The sequence below is a fragment of the Myxine glutinosa genome, chromosome 6 (genome assembly GCF_964187855.1).
Source record: "Myxine glutinosa chromosome 6, kmMyxGlut1.1, whole genome shotgun sequence".
NCBI classification, from domain to species: domain Eukaryota; kingdom Metazoa; phylum Chordata; class Myxini; order Myxiniformes; family Myxinidae; genus Myxine; species Myxine glutinosa.
Window position 1 is genome coordinate 74,071,343 of NC_136266.1, and position 18,110 is coordinate 74,089,452.

Sequence of the window (18,110 nt, forward strand, 5' to 3'; positions counted from 1 at the left end):
TGGAATGCGGCCTTCTTTCACCACCAGATTACAGATCTCTGTCATTCTCTTCACACCCCAACTTCCTGCTGCCTTCAACATATCTCCCACAACTCCCGTCGGCCCTCCCGCTTTTCCACTCTTCATTGCTTTTATCACTTCCTCAACTTCCTTCTCAGTTATCTTCTCTGCCGGTCCTAAAACTGGGTTACTCTCTATGTTGCCATCCCATTCATTCTCTGTATTCAACAGCATTTCCATATATCTTTTCCATCTTCCTTTAATTCCATCTGGGTCGACAACCATTTGTCCCACTTCATCCTTCAAGCAACTCACCCCCATCACATCACACCTCTCTTTCGCTATCTGCTTTGCAATCCTGAATACTGCTTTCTGACCCTCTTCCGAATCCAAGCATTCTCCGAACATTTTCCTACATGCCTCCTGCGCCTTTGCTACCTCTTTCTTTGCAGCCTTCCTGGCTGCCTTATAATTTTCATGCTCTGCTGTTTCTGCTCCTGTACCCTTCGCCTTCTGCCACTCTTTGAACTTCTTCCTCTTCTCGTCAATCCTCTTTCCAAGCTCAACATCCCACCACCATGTTTCCGAGTGCCTCGGTGGTCCTTTTGTCCATCCACATACCTCACCAACAGCTCCCAACAGACTAGCTTTCATTGACATCCAACCACTTTCAAGCTCAACCACATCATCCTCTACCCTACTCAGCCTCTCTTTTAATGCCTCCCTTACTGTCACCTCTTTCAACCTCCACACCTTCATTCTCGGTTGGTACTTCACCCGCCGAACTCTCCTCGCACCTTTCACCCTTATGTCGCAGACAACCAAGTGGTGCTGTGAAACAGCCTCCTCCCCCGGGATCACCTTTGTGTCCCGGAGGTGCCCCCTATCTCGCCGACGCACCATCAGTTAGTCAACGGTTGTCGTCGACCCACCTGACGTGTATGTAACAAGCTTATTGTCCTCTTTCTGGAACTGAGTATTACAAATCAACAAATCAGCTCCATCAGCAAACTCCAAAATCCTTTCACCTTCTCCATTTCTCACACCATATCCGTAACCCCCATGAACTCCCTCAAAACCATCCATACTCCTTCCCACATGTCCATTCAGGTCTCCTCCCACCACAACAACTTCCTCATCTTTCACGTTTTCCATCAGCTTCTCTATCGCACACCAGAACTTGTCCTTCTCTTCATCGCTTCGACCAACCTGCGGAGCATATCCCGAGATGACGTTCACCAAGAGCTTTCCAATCATCATTTTCACCATCATCAACCTATCACTCACTCTAGTCACATTCACCACACTGTCTACAAACTCCTCAGAAAACAGGACACCAACACCATTCACGCCCTCCGGGCACCCTTGCCACACAAACTTGTATTTCTGTCCCTGCCTACCCTTCACCATTCTCACACCACTTCCCTTCCATCTCGTCTCTTGCACACAACATATGTCCACTCTTCTTCTGACCAATACTTCCACCACTTCTCCTGATCTCCCTGTCATTGTCCCCACATTCCATGTTCTACCTGTCATTGTCCCCATTCCACATAAAGGATGTTGAAAGCAAGAAGAATGAAAACTACTCAGCCCTTCACCAAACATGGTTGAAAGGATTCATTTGCACTTTGGCAAGTTGAGACCACAACAATATTCTGGGTGAACAATGTCCTTAAGAGGGTGGTTGTGGAGGATGAATTGATAGAAATACTGAGAAGACAATGGGGAGGAGGGGGGAGGGAGGGGGGAGGAAGGGGAGGGATGGCAGGGGGAGGAAAATGAGAAAAAATTATGATGGGGATTTGGACGCATAGTAATGGAAAGGGGGGAGGAGGGCGTAAGTTAAGAAGGAAGGACGGAAGTAAAGCAGAAGGGTGTGAAGGGGAGGGGAGACGAGGTCAAATAAAGTCCCACTTTGCACATGTAATAAGCAAATGACAATTAGCCTGATGTTCTAGAGTACCTACTTATTTGGGTGAAGTTATCAAATGAGAAAATCAAAAAGAAAATTGTTTTGAAATGAAAACTCCTGAAAATTAACCGAGGGAACTCTGATTCTTCTTCTCCTCCTCTTCTTTTTATAAAGGGTGAGGTTCAATGGCATCAAGCGTATGTCCTGCCTTGACCATGACACTCCTCCACTTCCCTCTTTCCTCAGCCAACTCTCTCCACCCTCCAACCACCCCACCTTTCTGATATCCCTCTTCACAAAATCCTCCAATTTCAAACGCGGTCTCTCCCACTTTTTCTCCGACATTGTTCCCTCCACCTATCCGCTCTCTTTGTGCTCTCTTTGCCATTCTCTCTTCCCCCCTTCACAACAAGTGGCCAGCCCATTTCATCAAGCATTTCACCAATCTCCCCGTCAAGCTCATCTGGACACCAATATTCTCCATCAATTCATCCATTCTCCTTCTATCCACCCTCTTCACTCCAACTCTCTGATTATAGTCTGAAATTGGAAAGTCTTTTGAGAACCAATAAGGAGTACACAAGCACACACCTGTGTGCTTGTCCCTAAAATATAAAGAAAGATATTCAAAGACAAATGAGATGGTGAAAGGGAAGGAGGCATCAGACGTGATCTTTGTACTTGTCTCTTGGATAAGCCCCTCAAGTGGATTCTCACCTTGGGGGAGAGGAGGAACATATGGCCGGCAGGAAGAGCAGTCAAACCCTTGGTCTGCCGCTTCCTCGACATAGTCTTCCAATAGGAGGTTTTCACATGTCGCATGAACCCACCTGTGGATCAGCAACATATGGCGCAATTTACAATCAAAAGCTTTGGAAGAAAAATGTGTTATTGTTACACGTTTTCAGCCTTATGAAGAGCGAACACCAGAATGCGGGCTCGTTGTGTACACACCTGTCACATTGACGGCACTGAATAACCAATTCGTTTTCCTGGTACTCCTCCAAGCAGCTAGGGCAGGCCGAGAGGCTTGCACACAGTCCACAGTGCGTGTAATTCTTCTGCCACCCACACTTGAACCCGGGTGACGTGACACCACAGTGTACACAGCACACACACCTATGAGCCAAGCACACCACCAAGAGGTCAACAGCAACTTTGAAAGAGCAACACACATTTATGGCACAGACTGGTCACTGTGTGCATTTGACAACAATATCCCAAGCACGTCACAAGTCTGGACTGCACAGTAGGCTGGCAATAAGGAAGCCATTACCACAAAAAGCCCACCTTGCGTCCCGTTTGAGGTATGCAAAAAAACCACTCCAGAGATTCTGAAGCCATGTGGCAATACGTTTTGTGGTCTGATGAAACCAAGATGAAACTTTTTGGCCGAAATGTAAAACGTTATGTTTGGCGCAAATCCAACACAGCACATCACCCAAAGATCACCATCCCTACAGTGAAGCATGGTGGTGGCAGCATCATGTTATGGAGATTTTTCTCATCAGCAGGGACTGGGGCACTTGTCAGGACAGAAGAGAAAATGGATGGAGCAAAATACAGAGGAATCCAAGAGGAAAACCTGCTACCCTCTGCTAGAAAGCTAAAATTGGGACAGAAGTTCACCTTTCAGCATGATGGCCTGAAGCACACAGCCAAAGTTACATTGGAGTGGCTGAGGAACAAAAAGATAAATGTCATTGAGTGGCCCAGTCAGAGCCCCGACCGAAAACCAATCGAAAACCTGTGACTTGACTTGAAGATTGCTGTCCATCAACGCTCCCCACGCAACTTGACTGAGCTTGAACAGTTTTGTGCAGAAGAATGAGCAAATATTGCCCAATCAATGTGTGCAAAGTTGGTAGAGACCTGGCCCAACAGACTCACAGCTATAGTTGCTGTCAAAGGTGCTTCCACCAAGTATTAACTCCGGGAGGGAGGTGGACACTTAACCAACCAAGATAAGCTAGTTTTGTCTTTTTTATTAATTTTCTGAAATTCATAGAATTTGTTTTTCTTTTCACTTGGAAGTTGTGGGTTAAGATGTGTAAATAAAGGTGGAAAAAGTGTGATTTAATGCAAATTAATTCCAGGCTATATGGCAACGAAAGGTGAAAAATTTGAAATAGGGTGTAGACTTTCTATAGGCACTGTGTGTATATATATATATACTAGCTTGGTGAGGCGAGCGCAGCGTCGTTACTGAGGAACGGGCTTATTTTAGCTGAGGATAATGACTGTACCTGAGTTGCTGTGTTGTCATGATTTACACCAATCATAATACAAACAATTACTTTGCACAAATGTATTTGTTTTGTTTATGATATTACATTTTTATAGGCAATTTAGGTTGAAGATTTAGGGTGAATGTTTTTTTTTCAAGAAAGAACCCCTCAGCACACACATAAGGGGGGGGGGGGGAGGGAGGGGGTAGGTGCAGACTGGAAGTTTGGGACGATTACACCTCACCACCACGTAATTCAAAACACGTCACCACCAAGTAATATAAAACACCTCAAAGCCATAAAACACGCAACAAAAACACCTCACCACCACAAAATTAAAAACACCTCACAGCCATAAAACACGCAACAAAAACACCTCACAGCCACGAAATTAAAAACACCTCACCACCACGTAATTCAAAACACCTCACCACCACGTAATTCAAAACACCTCATCACCAACTAATTAAAAACACCTCACCACCACGTAATTCAAAACACCTCACCACCACGTAATTATAAATACCTCACCACCACGTAATTCAAAACACCTCACCACCACGTGATTCAAAACACCTCATCACCAACTAATTAAAAACACCTCACCACCACGTAATTCAAAACACCTCACCACCACGTAATTCAAAACACCTCACCACCACGTAATTCAAAACACCTCATCACCAACTAATTAAAAACACCTCACCACCACGTAATTCAAAACACCTCACCACCACGTAATTATAAATACCTCACCACCACGTAATTCAAAACACCTCACCACCACGTGATTCAAAACCACCACAACGTTATTAAAAACACATCACAACCACGGAAACAAAAGTTTGAGGGAGTCGTTAAGTGACAACACAGACACTGCCCAGATGTGTAGATATATAGATAAATGACTGTACCCGAGTTGCCGTTTTGTCATGGTTTAAACCAATCATAATTCAAACAATTATTTAGCACAAATGTATTTGTAATATACGTGATATCACATTTTATAAACAATTGAAGTTGAAAACTTAAGTTGAAAAAAAATAATTCCCAAAAAAAAAAAAAAAATTGGAAAATTTTTCCAAAAGAAATACCCTTAGGACATACCGATGGGAAAGATATGTGCATACCAGAAGTTTGGTACGATTTCACAAAAGTTTGAGAAAGTAGTTCAGTGACAAGACAACACAACACAGGACAGACGCTGCACAGATATACACACACACACACACACACACACACACACACACACACACACACACACACACACACACACACACACACACACACACACACACACACACACACACAGAGAGAGAAAAAAATGTTACACACATATTTATCTCAGAACTTTGGACGTGTGTGTATGTGCATGTGTGTGTCTGCCGTTGATTGTGATCTCCATATTCGGGGTTCAGATGGTAGAACGGAGTCCTCCCAGATCTCAAAGTATCCAACACCGTTCAAGTAAAAGGCCTCGATTCAATGAGCAAGCTGTGAAGTTTTCTTGTTCTCAAACTTTTATTCCGGGGGCTATTTTCAGGATCACCAATGAGCCCCAAACGGCTTCCAACTGGGATGGTGTTTAAGATATCCGTGAGGTTCTTTATCATTCCCTTTGCCCCAACTATCATTGGTACAATTTTGGTGCTCTTCAGCTTCCAAGATCTTTTCACTTCCTTTTTGAGGTCTTGATATATGGGCATTTTCTTCATTTCTGCGTTGTTTAGGCCAAAACCACAGGGTACTGACACCTCAATTAGCAATGCCTTATTTTCATTCTTTTTTTATACCTTTTCAATATAGCACGATATCCAGCCACAATGCTTCGTTTTCTATGTTCACACTCGATGGAGTCATTAGGTCGTACATGAGCATTACTTCCTCGTGTTCCGTGATTGCTTTTGGTTCATGTTTCCATGAGTTTTCTGGAACTGAGATATTGAGACTTTTGCAAATGTGCCGGTGGATTTCTCTACATATTTTGTTGCAACTTTGTATGTACAGCTGTTCTGACATGAGTTGTTTTTTTTTTACATCGTGATAGCAGGTATGTACAGCGGTACAGTAGTTCAGTATGGACTGAAGGAAAAGATGACTGGACTGAAGATGGATGGACTGAAGGAAAAGATGAACAAGTGGAAGGAATGTATGGAGACAAAAGGTCTGAAGGTGAATATCGGAAAGACGAAGGTGATGGCAAGTGGTAAAGCATGTGGTGAGGTGGAAAGAACCGGGAAGTGGCCGTGTGCTGTGTGCAGGAAGGGTGTCGGAGTGAACTCCATTCAATGAACAATGTGCGCTGAGTGGGTTCATCAAAAATGTAGTGGTCTGAGAGGGTCATTTACCAGTGTGGCAGCTACATTCAAATGTAAGGTGTGCACAGAGGGAGCTGCAGATGGAGGAAATGTTGAGTTGGATCTTGGAGACGGCGTGAAGCTGGAAGGTGTGAAAACATTTTGCTACCTCGGAGACATGCTGAATGGAGAAGGTGGATCAGACTCGGCAACGGTTGCTCGAGTGAGATGTGCATGGAAGAAGTTTCGGGAACTGAGTGGCGTGCTGATGAGGAGGAGAGTGTCGCTGAAGCTGAAGGGAAAGGTGTATGCTGCATGTGTGAGAAGTGTTATGATTTATGGGAGCGAGACATGGGTAATGAACGTAGAGCAGCAACGAAGGCTGGAAAGGGTGGAAATGCGAATGGTTCGATGGATGTGCGGAGTATCGTTGAGAGAGAGTAAGACAAATGATGAATTGCGAAAGATGATGGGAATATTGCCTGTGATTGATGCTGTGAAGAGGAACAGGCTGAGATGGTTTGGTCATGTGTTGAGGAAGGATGAAAGTGACTGGTTGAGAAGAGTGATGGAAATTGATGTAGAAGGAAGTAGAGGACGGGGAAGACCGAGAAAGACTTGGCTAAAGATGGTGGAAGAAGAAATGCGGGCAAGGGGGTTAACAAGGAGAGATGCAGAAAATAGGGCAAAATAGAGAAGATTGTCATGGGGACCGCAAGGCTAACCCCCGCTCTAGCAGGGAAAATGGCCTTAAAATGCATGTTGTCGTTGTTGTTGATTGGAATAGAGCCTGTGATTGATGCTGTGAAGAGGAACAGGTTGAGATGGTTTGGTCATGTGTTGACGAAGGATGAAAGTGACTGGTTGAGAAGAGTGATGGAAATGAATGTAGAAGGAAGTAGAGGACGGGGAAGACCGAGAAAGACTTGGCTAAAGATGGTGGAAGAAGAAATGCGGGCAAGGGGGTTAACAAGGAGAGATGCAGAAAATAGGGCAAAATGGAGAAGATTGTCATGGGGACCGCAAGGCTAACCCCCGCTCTAGTAGGGAAAATGGCCTTTAAAATGCATGTTGTTGTTTGTTGTGATAGCAGGTGTCTCATTTTCTGTTTCTATCTTGCAGAACCTTTACCTGTCTGATTGACTCAGTCCAGCCATCTTCTTAATCAAGCTTGGTCTATGCCCAATCTATCCACATATTGACCAACTCTTGACCCCAAAAGTGGCCGGAGGCATTATGTTTTTGGGTTGTCCGTCCGTCCGTAAGGGCTAAATCTCGTTTTTCTCAACAACCACTTCACCAATTGAGACGAAACTTTCAGGGCAGGATTGACACCCATGCAAAATGTTTTTTATGATAATTGTGATGTCATAGGTCACGTGATATGACTGCAGTCTTGGATTAAACGCAAATAATTAAAATATATATTTCTCAGAAACCGCTGAATGGAAACATTTGAAACTTGGCACATTGTCAAGTACTCCCAATGGGGAACAAAAGCATGATAATGATGACATCATAGGTGAAGTGGTATACCAGCCAAAAATCTTTCAATCAAATTCCATTTCAATCCTAAAAATCTGAAATTGCATGCACATAATATACGACCCACTTGTATTGAAATCCGGGGCCTTCGTTCAAACCTGACTGATCTCTCCATACTGGTTGCTTCTGACAAGCCAGACAATCTGCTTAACAAAAACTTTTCTCCTTCAAGATGTCTCTGATTCCTTAATATCTCTCCCTGGTTACTCCCTCCTCCGGTATGATAGACCTGATCCTCATTCTGGTAGTGGGGTGGCTATCTTTATCAAAAACTCTCTTCCTCACTCTCCCTGCACTGCCCTCTCTCCACCAAACCCCAAGGAGTACCTCTGGCTACGGCTTCCCCTCCACTCCCACCTTTTGTTCATATGTGTGTTGTACCGTCCACCAAACAGTGATGACTCCATCTACATCTCGCTGTCTGACAACATGGACCAACTTCTATCCACTCATCATAACTATCTCTTCCTCATATGTGGTGACTTAAACTGTCATCATGCCAGCTGTCTGGGTGTGGGTACCTCTCTCACCAGCAATGGCACCTCAGCAAAGGACTTCTGTGACTCACTGGGACTGACAATCTGTCAATTTCCCTCCACGGATCTCTGTCAACGGAGCATCTTCTCTTCTAGACTTGTTTATGACAAACTTCCCTGCAAATGTCTGCTGCTCTTCTTCTGCTCCAATCGGTTCATCTGATCATTTGCTTTTTAAAGTGGACATCTCTCTGGCCATTCTCAGAGAGCCTCCCCAGCGTCGACGAGTCTGGCATTTCACTCAGGCCAACTGGCACGGTCTTCAATCAGCCATCAATCATCTGGAGTGGTCTCCCATCTCTACTGCCTCTAACATCAACTCATCCTGGGAATTCTTCAAAAGTAAATTGCTCTCTCTCTCTCATGCACAAATTTGTCCCATCTCATCTTCAGTTGTCATACCCTTACTCCCATCTATCGTACACTGAATCTTGTGGTGAAGCAGTTGCCCTGAAACAACTTGCCTTCTCCTCATGGAAGGCAATCTCCACTCCTTTCACAAAGCTCAGAACCAGTGTGTGTCTACCCTCAGGAGAGCCAGGAAACAATATCTCTCTACTCTCAAGACTGAACTCTCAAACCTGTCTCCTTCCTCCAAATCCTGGTGGCGTCTGGTCAAATCTGTTTCTGGTGTTTGGTCCCCTTACATCCCCTCCCTTACCTCAAACAGCTACACAGCTGACTCTGCACGTGAAAAAGCTGAATGCCTGAAAATCTTGTGTCCCAAACCCATCTCTCTGTACCCACCTTATCCAGTCGTACTCAGCTGCTCCTGGACTATGTGTCCTTCTCTCCTGACAAGGTGGAGAAGTTTCTGTCAAACCTCGACTCTGATTCTGCAACTGGACCAGATGGCATCAGCCGACTGGTCCTAAAATCCTGCTCTGCATCTCTTTCACACCCTCTCTCTGTTCTCTTCACCCTCTCTTTTGCTCAAGGTCATCTGGCATCAGCTTGAAAATCAGCCAACATTCCCACTTTACATAAGAAAGATGCAAAAACAGATCCTTCTAACTACAGACCAATCAGCCTGCTCCCAATCATCAGCAAGGTCATGGAATCCATTTTCGCTTCTGATATTAAATATTATTGTTGTTATTGTTATTTTGTTATAAATATTATTGTTATTGTTGTCGTTTTGTTTTTTTTGTTTTTTTTGTATACAAGATCGAGACTCGTGAAAGAGCGAACATTAATCACACAGAAAGACAAACAGACACATAAAACAAATAACATCGGGAGCGGTAGACAAGATGGGGAGAGAGGGGGAAGGACACAAACACAACATTTGAGAGCAGGGACCGAGAGACATGGAGACATCGAGAGAAATGTGGGAGGGAGAGGGCTTTGGGGAGGAGGCATGGGAAGGGGGGGGGGTGGGAGAGGTATAAAACATATGGACACTGCCAGGACTTCCAGGAAAGAAGTTGGAATTTCAAACAAGGTGGATCTGGGGTGAATTAGTGGGGGTAGAAAAGATCAAGGTTTTGGATGGGGGAAGATAAGAGATGGTGGTGAACAGCTGTTTTAAAGACCTGGAGGGAGGAGTGTGATTGAAGTGAGTGTGGGAGTTTGTTCCAGAGGCGGGAGAAAAGAGGATTGAAAGAGTGAAGGTGAGCAGAGAGCCGAGATTTCGGCAGTTTAACCATCAGAGGGTGGCTGGCAGATCTTGTGCGACCTGTAGGAATATTTGGGGGACAGAGCACAGAGAGAGCTGGGGGAGCAAGGCCGGAGAGGAGTCGGTAGAAGACAGAAAGACCACCTACCTGCCTGCGGTGAGTGAGTGAAAGGCCCTCAGAGATAGCTTCATCGCGGGAGATTCCAATGATTCTGAAAGCTTTGGATTCAACAGCGTGAAGCCGAGCCAGGTGTGAGGCAGGAGCACCAGCCCATAGAGTATTCCATTGAGCTGCGGATGAAAGCCTTGTACGTGGTGAGGAGCTCAGGTGTGCCTAGGAAGGACTTCGCACGACGGAGGATGCCCAGTCGGCGACTGGATTTGGAGGCCAGCTTGGAAATGTGGTTTTCCCAAGAAAGATCATGGCAGATAGTGAGACCCAAAAGCTTGAGCGACAGAACTTCTTGGAGAGGATTGTTGAGAAAGTAGATGGGAGGGTTGTCCCGTCGATCTTTTCGGAGAGACATAGTAAGAGTGTGAGATTTGACAGGAATGAAAGACATGTTCCACTTGTTTGACCAGTCTGTGATTTTGTCCAGGTCTTCAGAGAGTGAGGCTGCAGACTGCCGATCTGAGGGAAGAGGAATGGAGCGGCAGAGAGTGGAGTCATCAGCAAAGAGATAGAGAGGACTTTCCAGAGAGTCGGAGAGATCATTGATGAAGACCAGAAAAAGCACAGGGCCCAGCACACTGCCTTGGGGAACTCCAGCCTGAACAGGAAGGGGAGATGAGAGAAATCCATTCAGGGCCACACGTTGACTACGGCCAGAGAGGAAGTCCGCAAGCCATGCATGGAGATTTGCATGGATACCATAGGAGGAGAGTTTGGTGAGCAGAGCTGGGTGCCAGACCGTATCGAAGGCACGTGATATGTCAAGGGAGACAGCTCTGATTTCCTGTTTGGCATTGAGGACCTCCATCCATTGTTGAGACAGCAGAAGCAGCATGTCCAGAGTAGAGTGACCTGGTCTGAAACCAAATTGATGATCAGAGATCAAGCCATTGGAGAAGAGGAAAGATTTCATATCCGAAGCAATGATGGATTCCATGACTTTGCTGATAATTGGGAGCAGGCTGATTGGTCTGTAGTTGCAAGGATCTGTTTTTGCACCTTTTTTGTGGAAAGCGGTAATGTTTGCTGATTTCCAGGATGCTGGCAGATGACCTTGAGCAAAAGATAGGGTGAAAGGAACAGAGAGAGGGTGAGATAGAGCGGCAGAGCAGGATTTTAGGACCCGTGGGCTGATGCCGTCTGGTCCAGTTGCAGAATCAGAGTCGCGGTTTGACAAAAACTCCTCCACCTTGTCAGGAGAGAAGGACACAGAGTCCAGGAGCAGTTGGGTTCGACTGGGAAAGGTGGGAACAGAGAGAGATGGGTTTGGGACGAAGGATTTAGAGGCAAACACAGAGTTGAGGCATTCGGCTTTGTCACGTGCGATGTCAACTGTGTGGCCATTTGAGGTAAGGGAGGGGATGGAGGGGGAACAAACACCAGAAACGGATTTGACCAGACGCCACCAGGATTTTGAGGAAGGAGACAGGTTTGAGAGTTCATTCTTGAGTGAGGAGAGATCGTGCTTCCTGGCACTCCTGAGGGTAGACACACACTTGTTCCGAGCTTGGTGGAAGGAACTGAGATTGCCTTCAGTTGGATTAGCCTTCCAAGAGGCAAAGGCAAGTTGTTTCAGGGCAACTGCCTCACCACAAGATTCAGTGTACCATGGACGGGAGGAAGGGTAAGACAACTGAAGGCGAGATGGGATAAATCTGTGCATGAGAGAGATCAGTTTGCTTTGGAAGAATTCCCAGGAAGAATTGATGTCAGAGGCAGTGGAGATGGGAGACCAATCCAGACGATTGATGGCTGCTTGAAGACCGTCCCAGTCGGCCTGAGTGAAATGCCAGGCTCGTCGACGCTGAGGAGGCTCTCTGAGAATGGCCAGAGAGATGTCCACTTTGACAAGCACATGATCAGAAGAACCGATTGGAGCAGAAGAAGAGCAGCAGACATTAGCAGGGACGTTTGTCATAACCAAGTCTAGAAGAGAAGATACTCCATTGGCTGAGATCCGGGTCGGGAAATTCACAGATTGTGTCAATCCCAGTGAGTCACAGAAGTCCTTTGCTGAGGTGCCATGACTGGTGAGAGAGGAACCCACACCCAACGAGGTGGCATGATGACAGTTGAAGTCACCACATATGAGGAAGAGAGAGTTGGGATGAGTGGATAGAAGTTGGTCCATGTTGTCAGACAGTGAAATGTAGATGGAGTCATCACTGTTTGGGGGACGGTACAGAACACATATGAACAAAAGGTGGGAGCGGAGAGGAAGCCGTAGCCAGAGGTACTCCGGGGGTTGAGGAGGAGAGAGGGCAGTGCAAGGAGAGTGAGGAAGAGAGTTTTTGATAAAGATAGCCACCCCACCACCAGGCCGAGGCTCAGGTCTATCATACCGGAGGAGGGAGTGACCAGGAAGAGATATTAAGGAATCAGAGACATATTGAAGGAGGAAAGTCTCTGTTAAGCAGATCAAGTCTGGATTGTCAGAAGCAACCTGTATGGAGAGATCAGTCAGGTTTGAGAGAAGGCCCCGGATGTTTGAGGTCCATACCGTTCATGAAGAGAGAGGGGGAGCATCGGGTACAGGACAGGGGAGGGGAGGAGTAGGGTAAGATGAAGGATGAGAGGGGGAGGTAGGGAGAGCAGTTGATAGTGTGTCAGAGATTGCAGAAGAGTTCCAAGAAAGGGAAGGATGAGGAGGATGAAAGGTTTGATGGTGAAGGGATGAGGCACAGTGAGGGGTTGTTTGAGGGGGGGCAGAGGAAAGTAGAAGGTTGTATATTAAATTGTATATTAATTGTATATAAATTGTTGTTGTATATTAAATACTTCCGCTTCTCCAATGGCTTGATCTCTGATCATCAATTTTGATTCAGACCAGGTCATTCTACTCTGGACATGCTGCTTCTGCTGTCTCAACAATGGATGGAGGTCCTCAATGCCAAGCAGGAAATCAGATCTGTCCACCTTGATATATCTCGTACGCCTTCGATATGGTCTGGCACCCCGCCCTACTCATCAAACTCTCCTACTATGGTATCCATGCAAACCTCCTCGCATGGCTTGCAGACTTCCTCTCTGGTCGTAGTCAACGTGTGGCCCTGAATGAATTTCTCTAATTGTCCCCCGTCAGACCGCAGAGCGAAAGGGGGACTATGGTTTTCCCCTCTGTCCGAGTGTCCGTGTGTGCATCCGTGCGTGCGTACGTGCACTGCAATATCTTTATAAAAGTAAGCGAAGGACCGAATTCTAATTTGGTGTGTGGGTGCAACTAGGCATATGGAAGAACCCTATTGAAAATAAGGTCGCCACGTCAAAATCCAAGATGGCTGTCACCATATCTAAACCTTGTGAGTGCGATATCTTGAAAGGTAAATGTCTGAACCTTGTGAGCGGAATATCTTGAAAAATAAATGAACTACTAACTTCTAATCCGGTGTGTGGGTGTATCGAGGCAGAAGGAAGAACGTATTGAAAATTGGGTCGCCACGTCAAAATCCAAGATGGCCGCCACCATATATATGTCTGCACCTTGTGAGCGAATTATCTTGAAAAATAAACGAACTACTAACTTCTAATCTGGTGTGTGGGTGTATCTACGCATAAGGAAGAACGCTATTGAAAATTGGGTCGTCACGTCAAAATCCAAGATAGCCGCCTTGCGTCTTCCACTTTGTCAACTCGCATCACTTCACCGACGGGGGACCGAGGCATAACGCTTGTCTCCCCTTCCTGTTCAGGCTGGAGTTCCTCAAGGCAAGTGTTTTGGGCCCTGTGCTTTTTCTGTGCGTGTTCATCAATGATCTTTCCGACTCTCTCGAAAATCCTCTCTATCTCTTTGCTGATGACTCCACTCTCTGCCGCTCCATACCTCATCCCTCAGATAGGCAGGCAGCAGCCTCCTCACTCGCTGCAGACCTGGATAAAATCACAGACTGGTCAAACAAGTGGAACATGTCTTAAAATCCTGACAAATCTTACACTCTCACTATATCTCTCCGAAAAGACCGTCTGGACAACCGTCCCATCTACTTTCTCAACAATCCTCTCCAAGAAGTTCAGTCACACACAGGGGTGCTGTAAGGGGGGGAAAAGATAGGATGATTCCAAGGGCCCTGCACTGACAGGGGCCTAAAAATTATTCCACACCACTGTAAAAATTTTAGAAGAATTTTCTGCTGTTCTGAAAGTTGGGCAGATTAGTGAGGACTAGCCGAAACCCGTGGAACATCCACGGAAGGGAGGATGTGGTGTATGGATAGAGTGTACCATTATGGATGGCATAGGGAATTTGCTTGTCCGAGTAAGAGTTAGGAAGAAAGATGAGAATGAAGAGTGCGTATATGAACAACGTATTTATTGCTCAGATTTTTCGAGTATGGCTGTACGTGATAAACAAAGAGCGCGGTTGGACGAAATTATGGTAAACCCACCTGATGAGGTTAGCGTACACCGCGATCGACGACACCGGCACAAATGCATGCTCTGGATTGTCCACTCAGTGGACGGCTTGCTTTCGCCTTCGCCTGTCCAATCAGCGGACGGCTTGCTTCGCCTTCACCCAGCAGACGCCAATACGATGGCGTCGTATCGGCAGTTAATCAGATGCTTTTGGGCCCCAAAGTCGACTAATTCAGATTTTTCGAGTATAGCTGTACGTGATAAACAAAGAGCGCGGTTGGAAGAAATTATGGTAAACCCACCTGATGAGGTTAGCGTACACCTCGATTGACGACACCGGCACAAATGCATGCTCAGGATTGTCCTCTCAGTGGACGGCTTGCTGTCGCCTTCGACTGTCCAATCAGCAGACGGCTTGCTTCGCCTTCACCAAGCAGACGCCAATAAGATGGCGGCGTATCGGCAGTTAATCGGATGCTTTTGGGCCCCTACGTCAGCTAATTCAGATTTTTCGAGTATGGCTGTACGTGATAAACAAAGAGCGCGGTTCGTAGATCGTAAATCCATTAGTGCCGTGGGCATCGGGTCACTGGTGCGGCGTAAAAGGGATAACAAAGTCGAGTCCTTACGCTATTATTATTATTAGTGAGGATAAAGTCCCTTCTGTGTGCCAACCACTGATCATTAAGTATTCCAGAGATCTTACACCTGAGTTTCAAAATGAAGTAAGACACCTGAACACAGTATATGCTGCCACTTTCCCCCCTAACTTGTCCCCTCTTGGTCTCCTGAATGCAATTTGTAAGATGCAGATGTAAAGCATTTTTGGAGAAGTGTGCATTGCTTTACGTATATTTTGCACACTGCTTGTGACTGTTGCTAGTGGCGAGATATCTTTCAGTAAGCTAAAACTGATTTAAAAAACAATTTGAGGTCCACTATGTCCCAGGACAGGCTTTGCAGTCTTGCCATGCTGTCCATTGAAAGTCAGTTGGCTAGAAAGCTGGACTTCAAAGACTTGATCAGTGACTTTGCCAGCAACAAGGCTCGGCGCTGGGCTCTTGGTGTGTAAGGCTGAGCAAGGACCAGTGATAACTAAATGGCATGGCTATGGATATTGGATCACTACACTTGGTATGTATACTTGTATGTATACTCTGCTGCTGATTTTATTATTTCGTTTGTTATATCATTCTATAGATGATAATGTTAATTTATTTTAATTGAAGAGGTTAATGTATGTTGTAATTCTTACCATTAAAATTACATTTAGACTGCAAAAGATGGCCTTCAGCACATTTCTTGTGTGGGTATTGTTACGGATTCGGCACTTCCGTGGGTGTGGTTTTCATCCACTGGAAACTTTTCTGGTTATGTATTATTATTATTATTGGGGTTTGAAGGAAACGGCGATTATTGTTGTTAAAAGGTATTATGGTTATTGTTGTTTAAGGGAAATGGTTATTGTGGTTAAAAGGTTAAAAGCGCTCATGGTAAAAACGAGACAGGAAACAGGATCGAGGACCGGAAGACGGTGGAGAAAAAGTGGAACGAGACGCGTGGCTTGAAGCTCGGTAGCGAGCGTGATCGAGCGAACGTCGCGAGTGAACTTTGAGTCCTTGAAAGGGATTTCCTGCGATCGGTGTTATCGCTGTAGGATTAAAAACCTGCGTAGCCAGGTATAGGCGTTGAGGTTTCGAAGAATTCCCCGCCAGGTCGCTTCGACTCACGTAAGAGCCGTCGGCCATTTTGAACCTCACGCGTCGTTCACGGAAAAAGGTTTTTGCCGCGTCCACTTGTCTCACCCTCCGGTGGTCTGCTGGGGATGGGTGTGCACAAAAGCGGCGTTTGAAGATTACAATGCGGTTCGCTGATTGAATGGTGAATATGCACGTCTGGTTCGTGTCTTTGGGATTTCCCTTTCCACCGCCAGTTTGCTGTTGGTTTGGACCACGTGACGGTCCACGCCTTGCCTACACCTCGTTACTCGCCTCATCGCCTCTTCGCCGGGATCACCTTTGAGTTATAGAGACATTGAGGAGTGTTCTGTTCCATTCACTGGGAACGCAGTGAGTTATGTTACTTGAGCAGATGGTACCATCTTAAGATGTATTGGTTGTATTGTTGATTGCTATCATTGTTGTATCGTTATTCCTGTGTGATTTTTAATATATTATTTGTTTGTGGATAACTATTGGTGTGGTTTCAATATTGATTTTGACACGGAATAACATATTTTTTCTGCCGTGGCTCCTCTCGGGGTTCGGAGGTATACCGAGACCAGGAGGTCGGGGAGGGTCACGTAACAGTATCAGTCTTGCATCAAATAGTGAATTCCATACTTTATGCAGAAATATAAGCATTGTTTCTACCTCCTGGAAAAATGTCGGGGAAAAAATGTGCGCGCGAGCTTCATAGGGGCCCATTGTGATATCTTTTCATGGGGCCAAAAATCCGTGGCGGCGCCCCTGGTAACACAAGCTTTTGGGTCTCACTATCTGCCATGATCTTTCCTGGGAAAACCACATTTCCAAGCTGGCCTCCAAAGCCAGTTGCCGACTGGGCATCCTCCGTCGTGCGAAGTCCTTCCTTGGCACAGTTGAGCTCCACACCACATACAACGCTTTCACCTGTAGCTCAATGGAATACTGCTCTCCCCTCTGAGCAGGTGCTTCTGCCTCACGCCTAGCTCGTCTTCACGCTGTTGAAACCAAAGCTTTCAGAATCATTGGAATCTCCCGCGATGAAGCTGACTCTGAGGACCTCTCACTCACTCACCGCAGGCAGGTTGGTGTTCTTTCTGTCTTCTACCGACTCCTCTCCAGCCTAGCTCCCCCAGCTCTGTCTGTGCTCTGTCCCCCAAATGTTCCTTCAGGTCGCACAAGATCTGCCAGCAACTCTCTTCTGGTGAAACTGCCAAAATCAAGACTCTCTGCTCACCTTCACTCTTTCATTCCTCTTTTCTCCTGCCTCTGGAACAAACTCCCTCACTCTCTTCAGTCCCACACCTCCCTCCAGGTCTTTAAAACAGCCGTTCACCACCATCTCTTATCTTCCCCCATCCAAAACGTTGATCTTTTCTACCCCCATTAATCCACCCCAGATCTACTGTTTTGGAATACTGCCTTCTCTCCTGGAAGTCCGAGTTGTGTACATTTGTTTATACCTCTCCCACCCACCCCCCCCCCTCCCCCCCAACCTTCCCCTGCCAATTCCCCCCAAACCCTCTCCCTTCCACAGATCTCCTGATGTCCCTGTTCTCGACTGTTGTACTTGTGTGCTTCCCTCTCTCTCCCTATCTTGTCTCCCGCTCCCTTTATTATATGTTTTATATGTCCATTTATGTTTTTTGTGATTAATGTTAGCTCTTACACGAGCCTCAATCTTGTATACAATATATATATATTGGACAACAAAAATGGCAGAAGAAACTTCTCTCTGCCAATTAG

At 46.0% G+C, this 18,110-nt stretch overlaps 1 protein-coding gene across 1 annotated transcript in view; it reads right to left on the bottom strand.

Annotated features, from left to right (window-relative positions):
• LOC137429979 (histone-lysine N-methyltransferase 2C) overlaps positions 1-18,110 on the bottom strand; it is a 304,487-nt gene that overhangs the window by 134,620 nt on the left and 151,757 nt on the right. Inside the window, exons 19-20 of the mRNA XM_068120407.2 lie at positions 2,870-3,034; positions 2,633-2,745 (exon numbers count right to left, since the gene is read on the bottom strand). Coding sequence (XP_067976508.2) covers positions 2,633-2,745; positions 2,870-3,034 — 278 coding nt within the window. The remainder of the gene's footprint in view (positions 1-2,632; positions 2,746-2,869; positions 3,035-18,110) is intronic.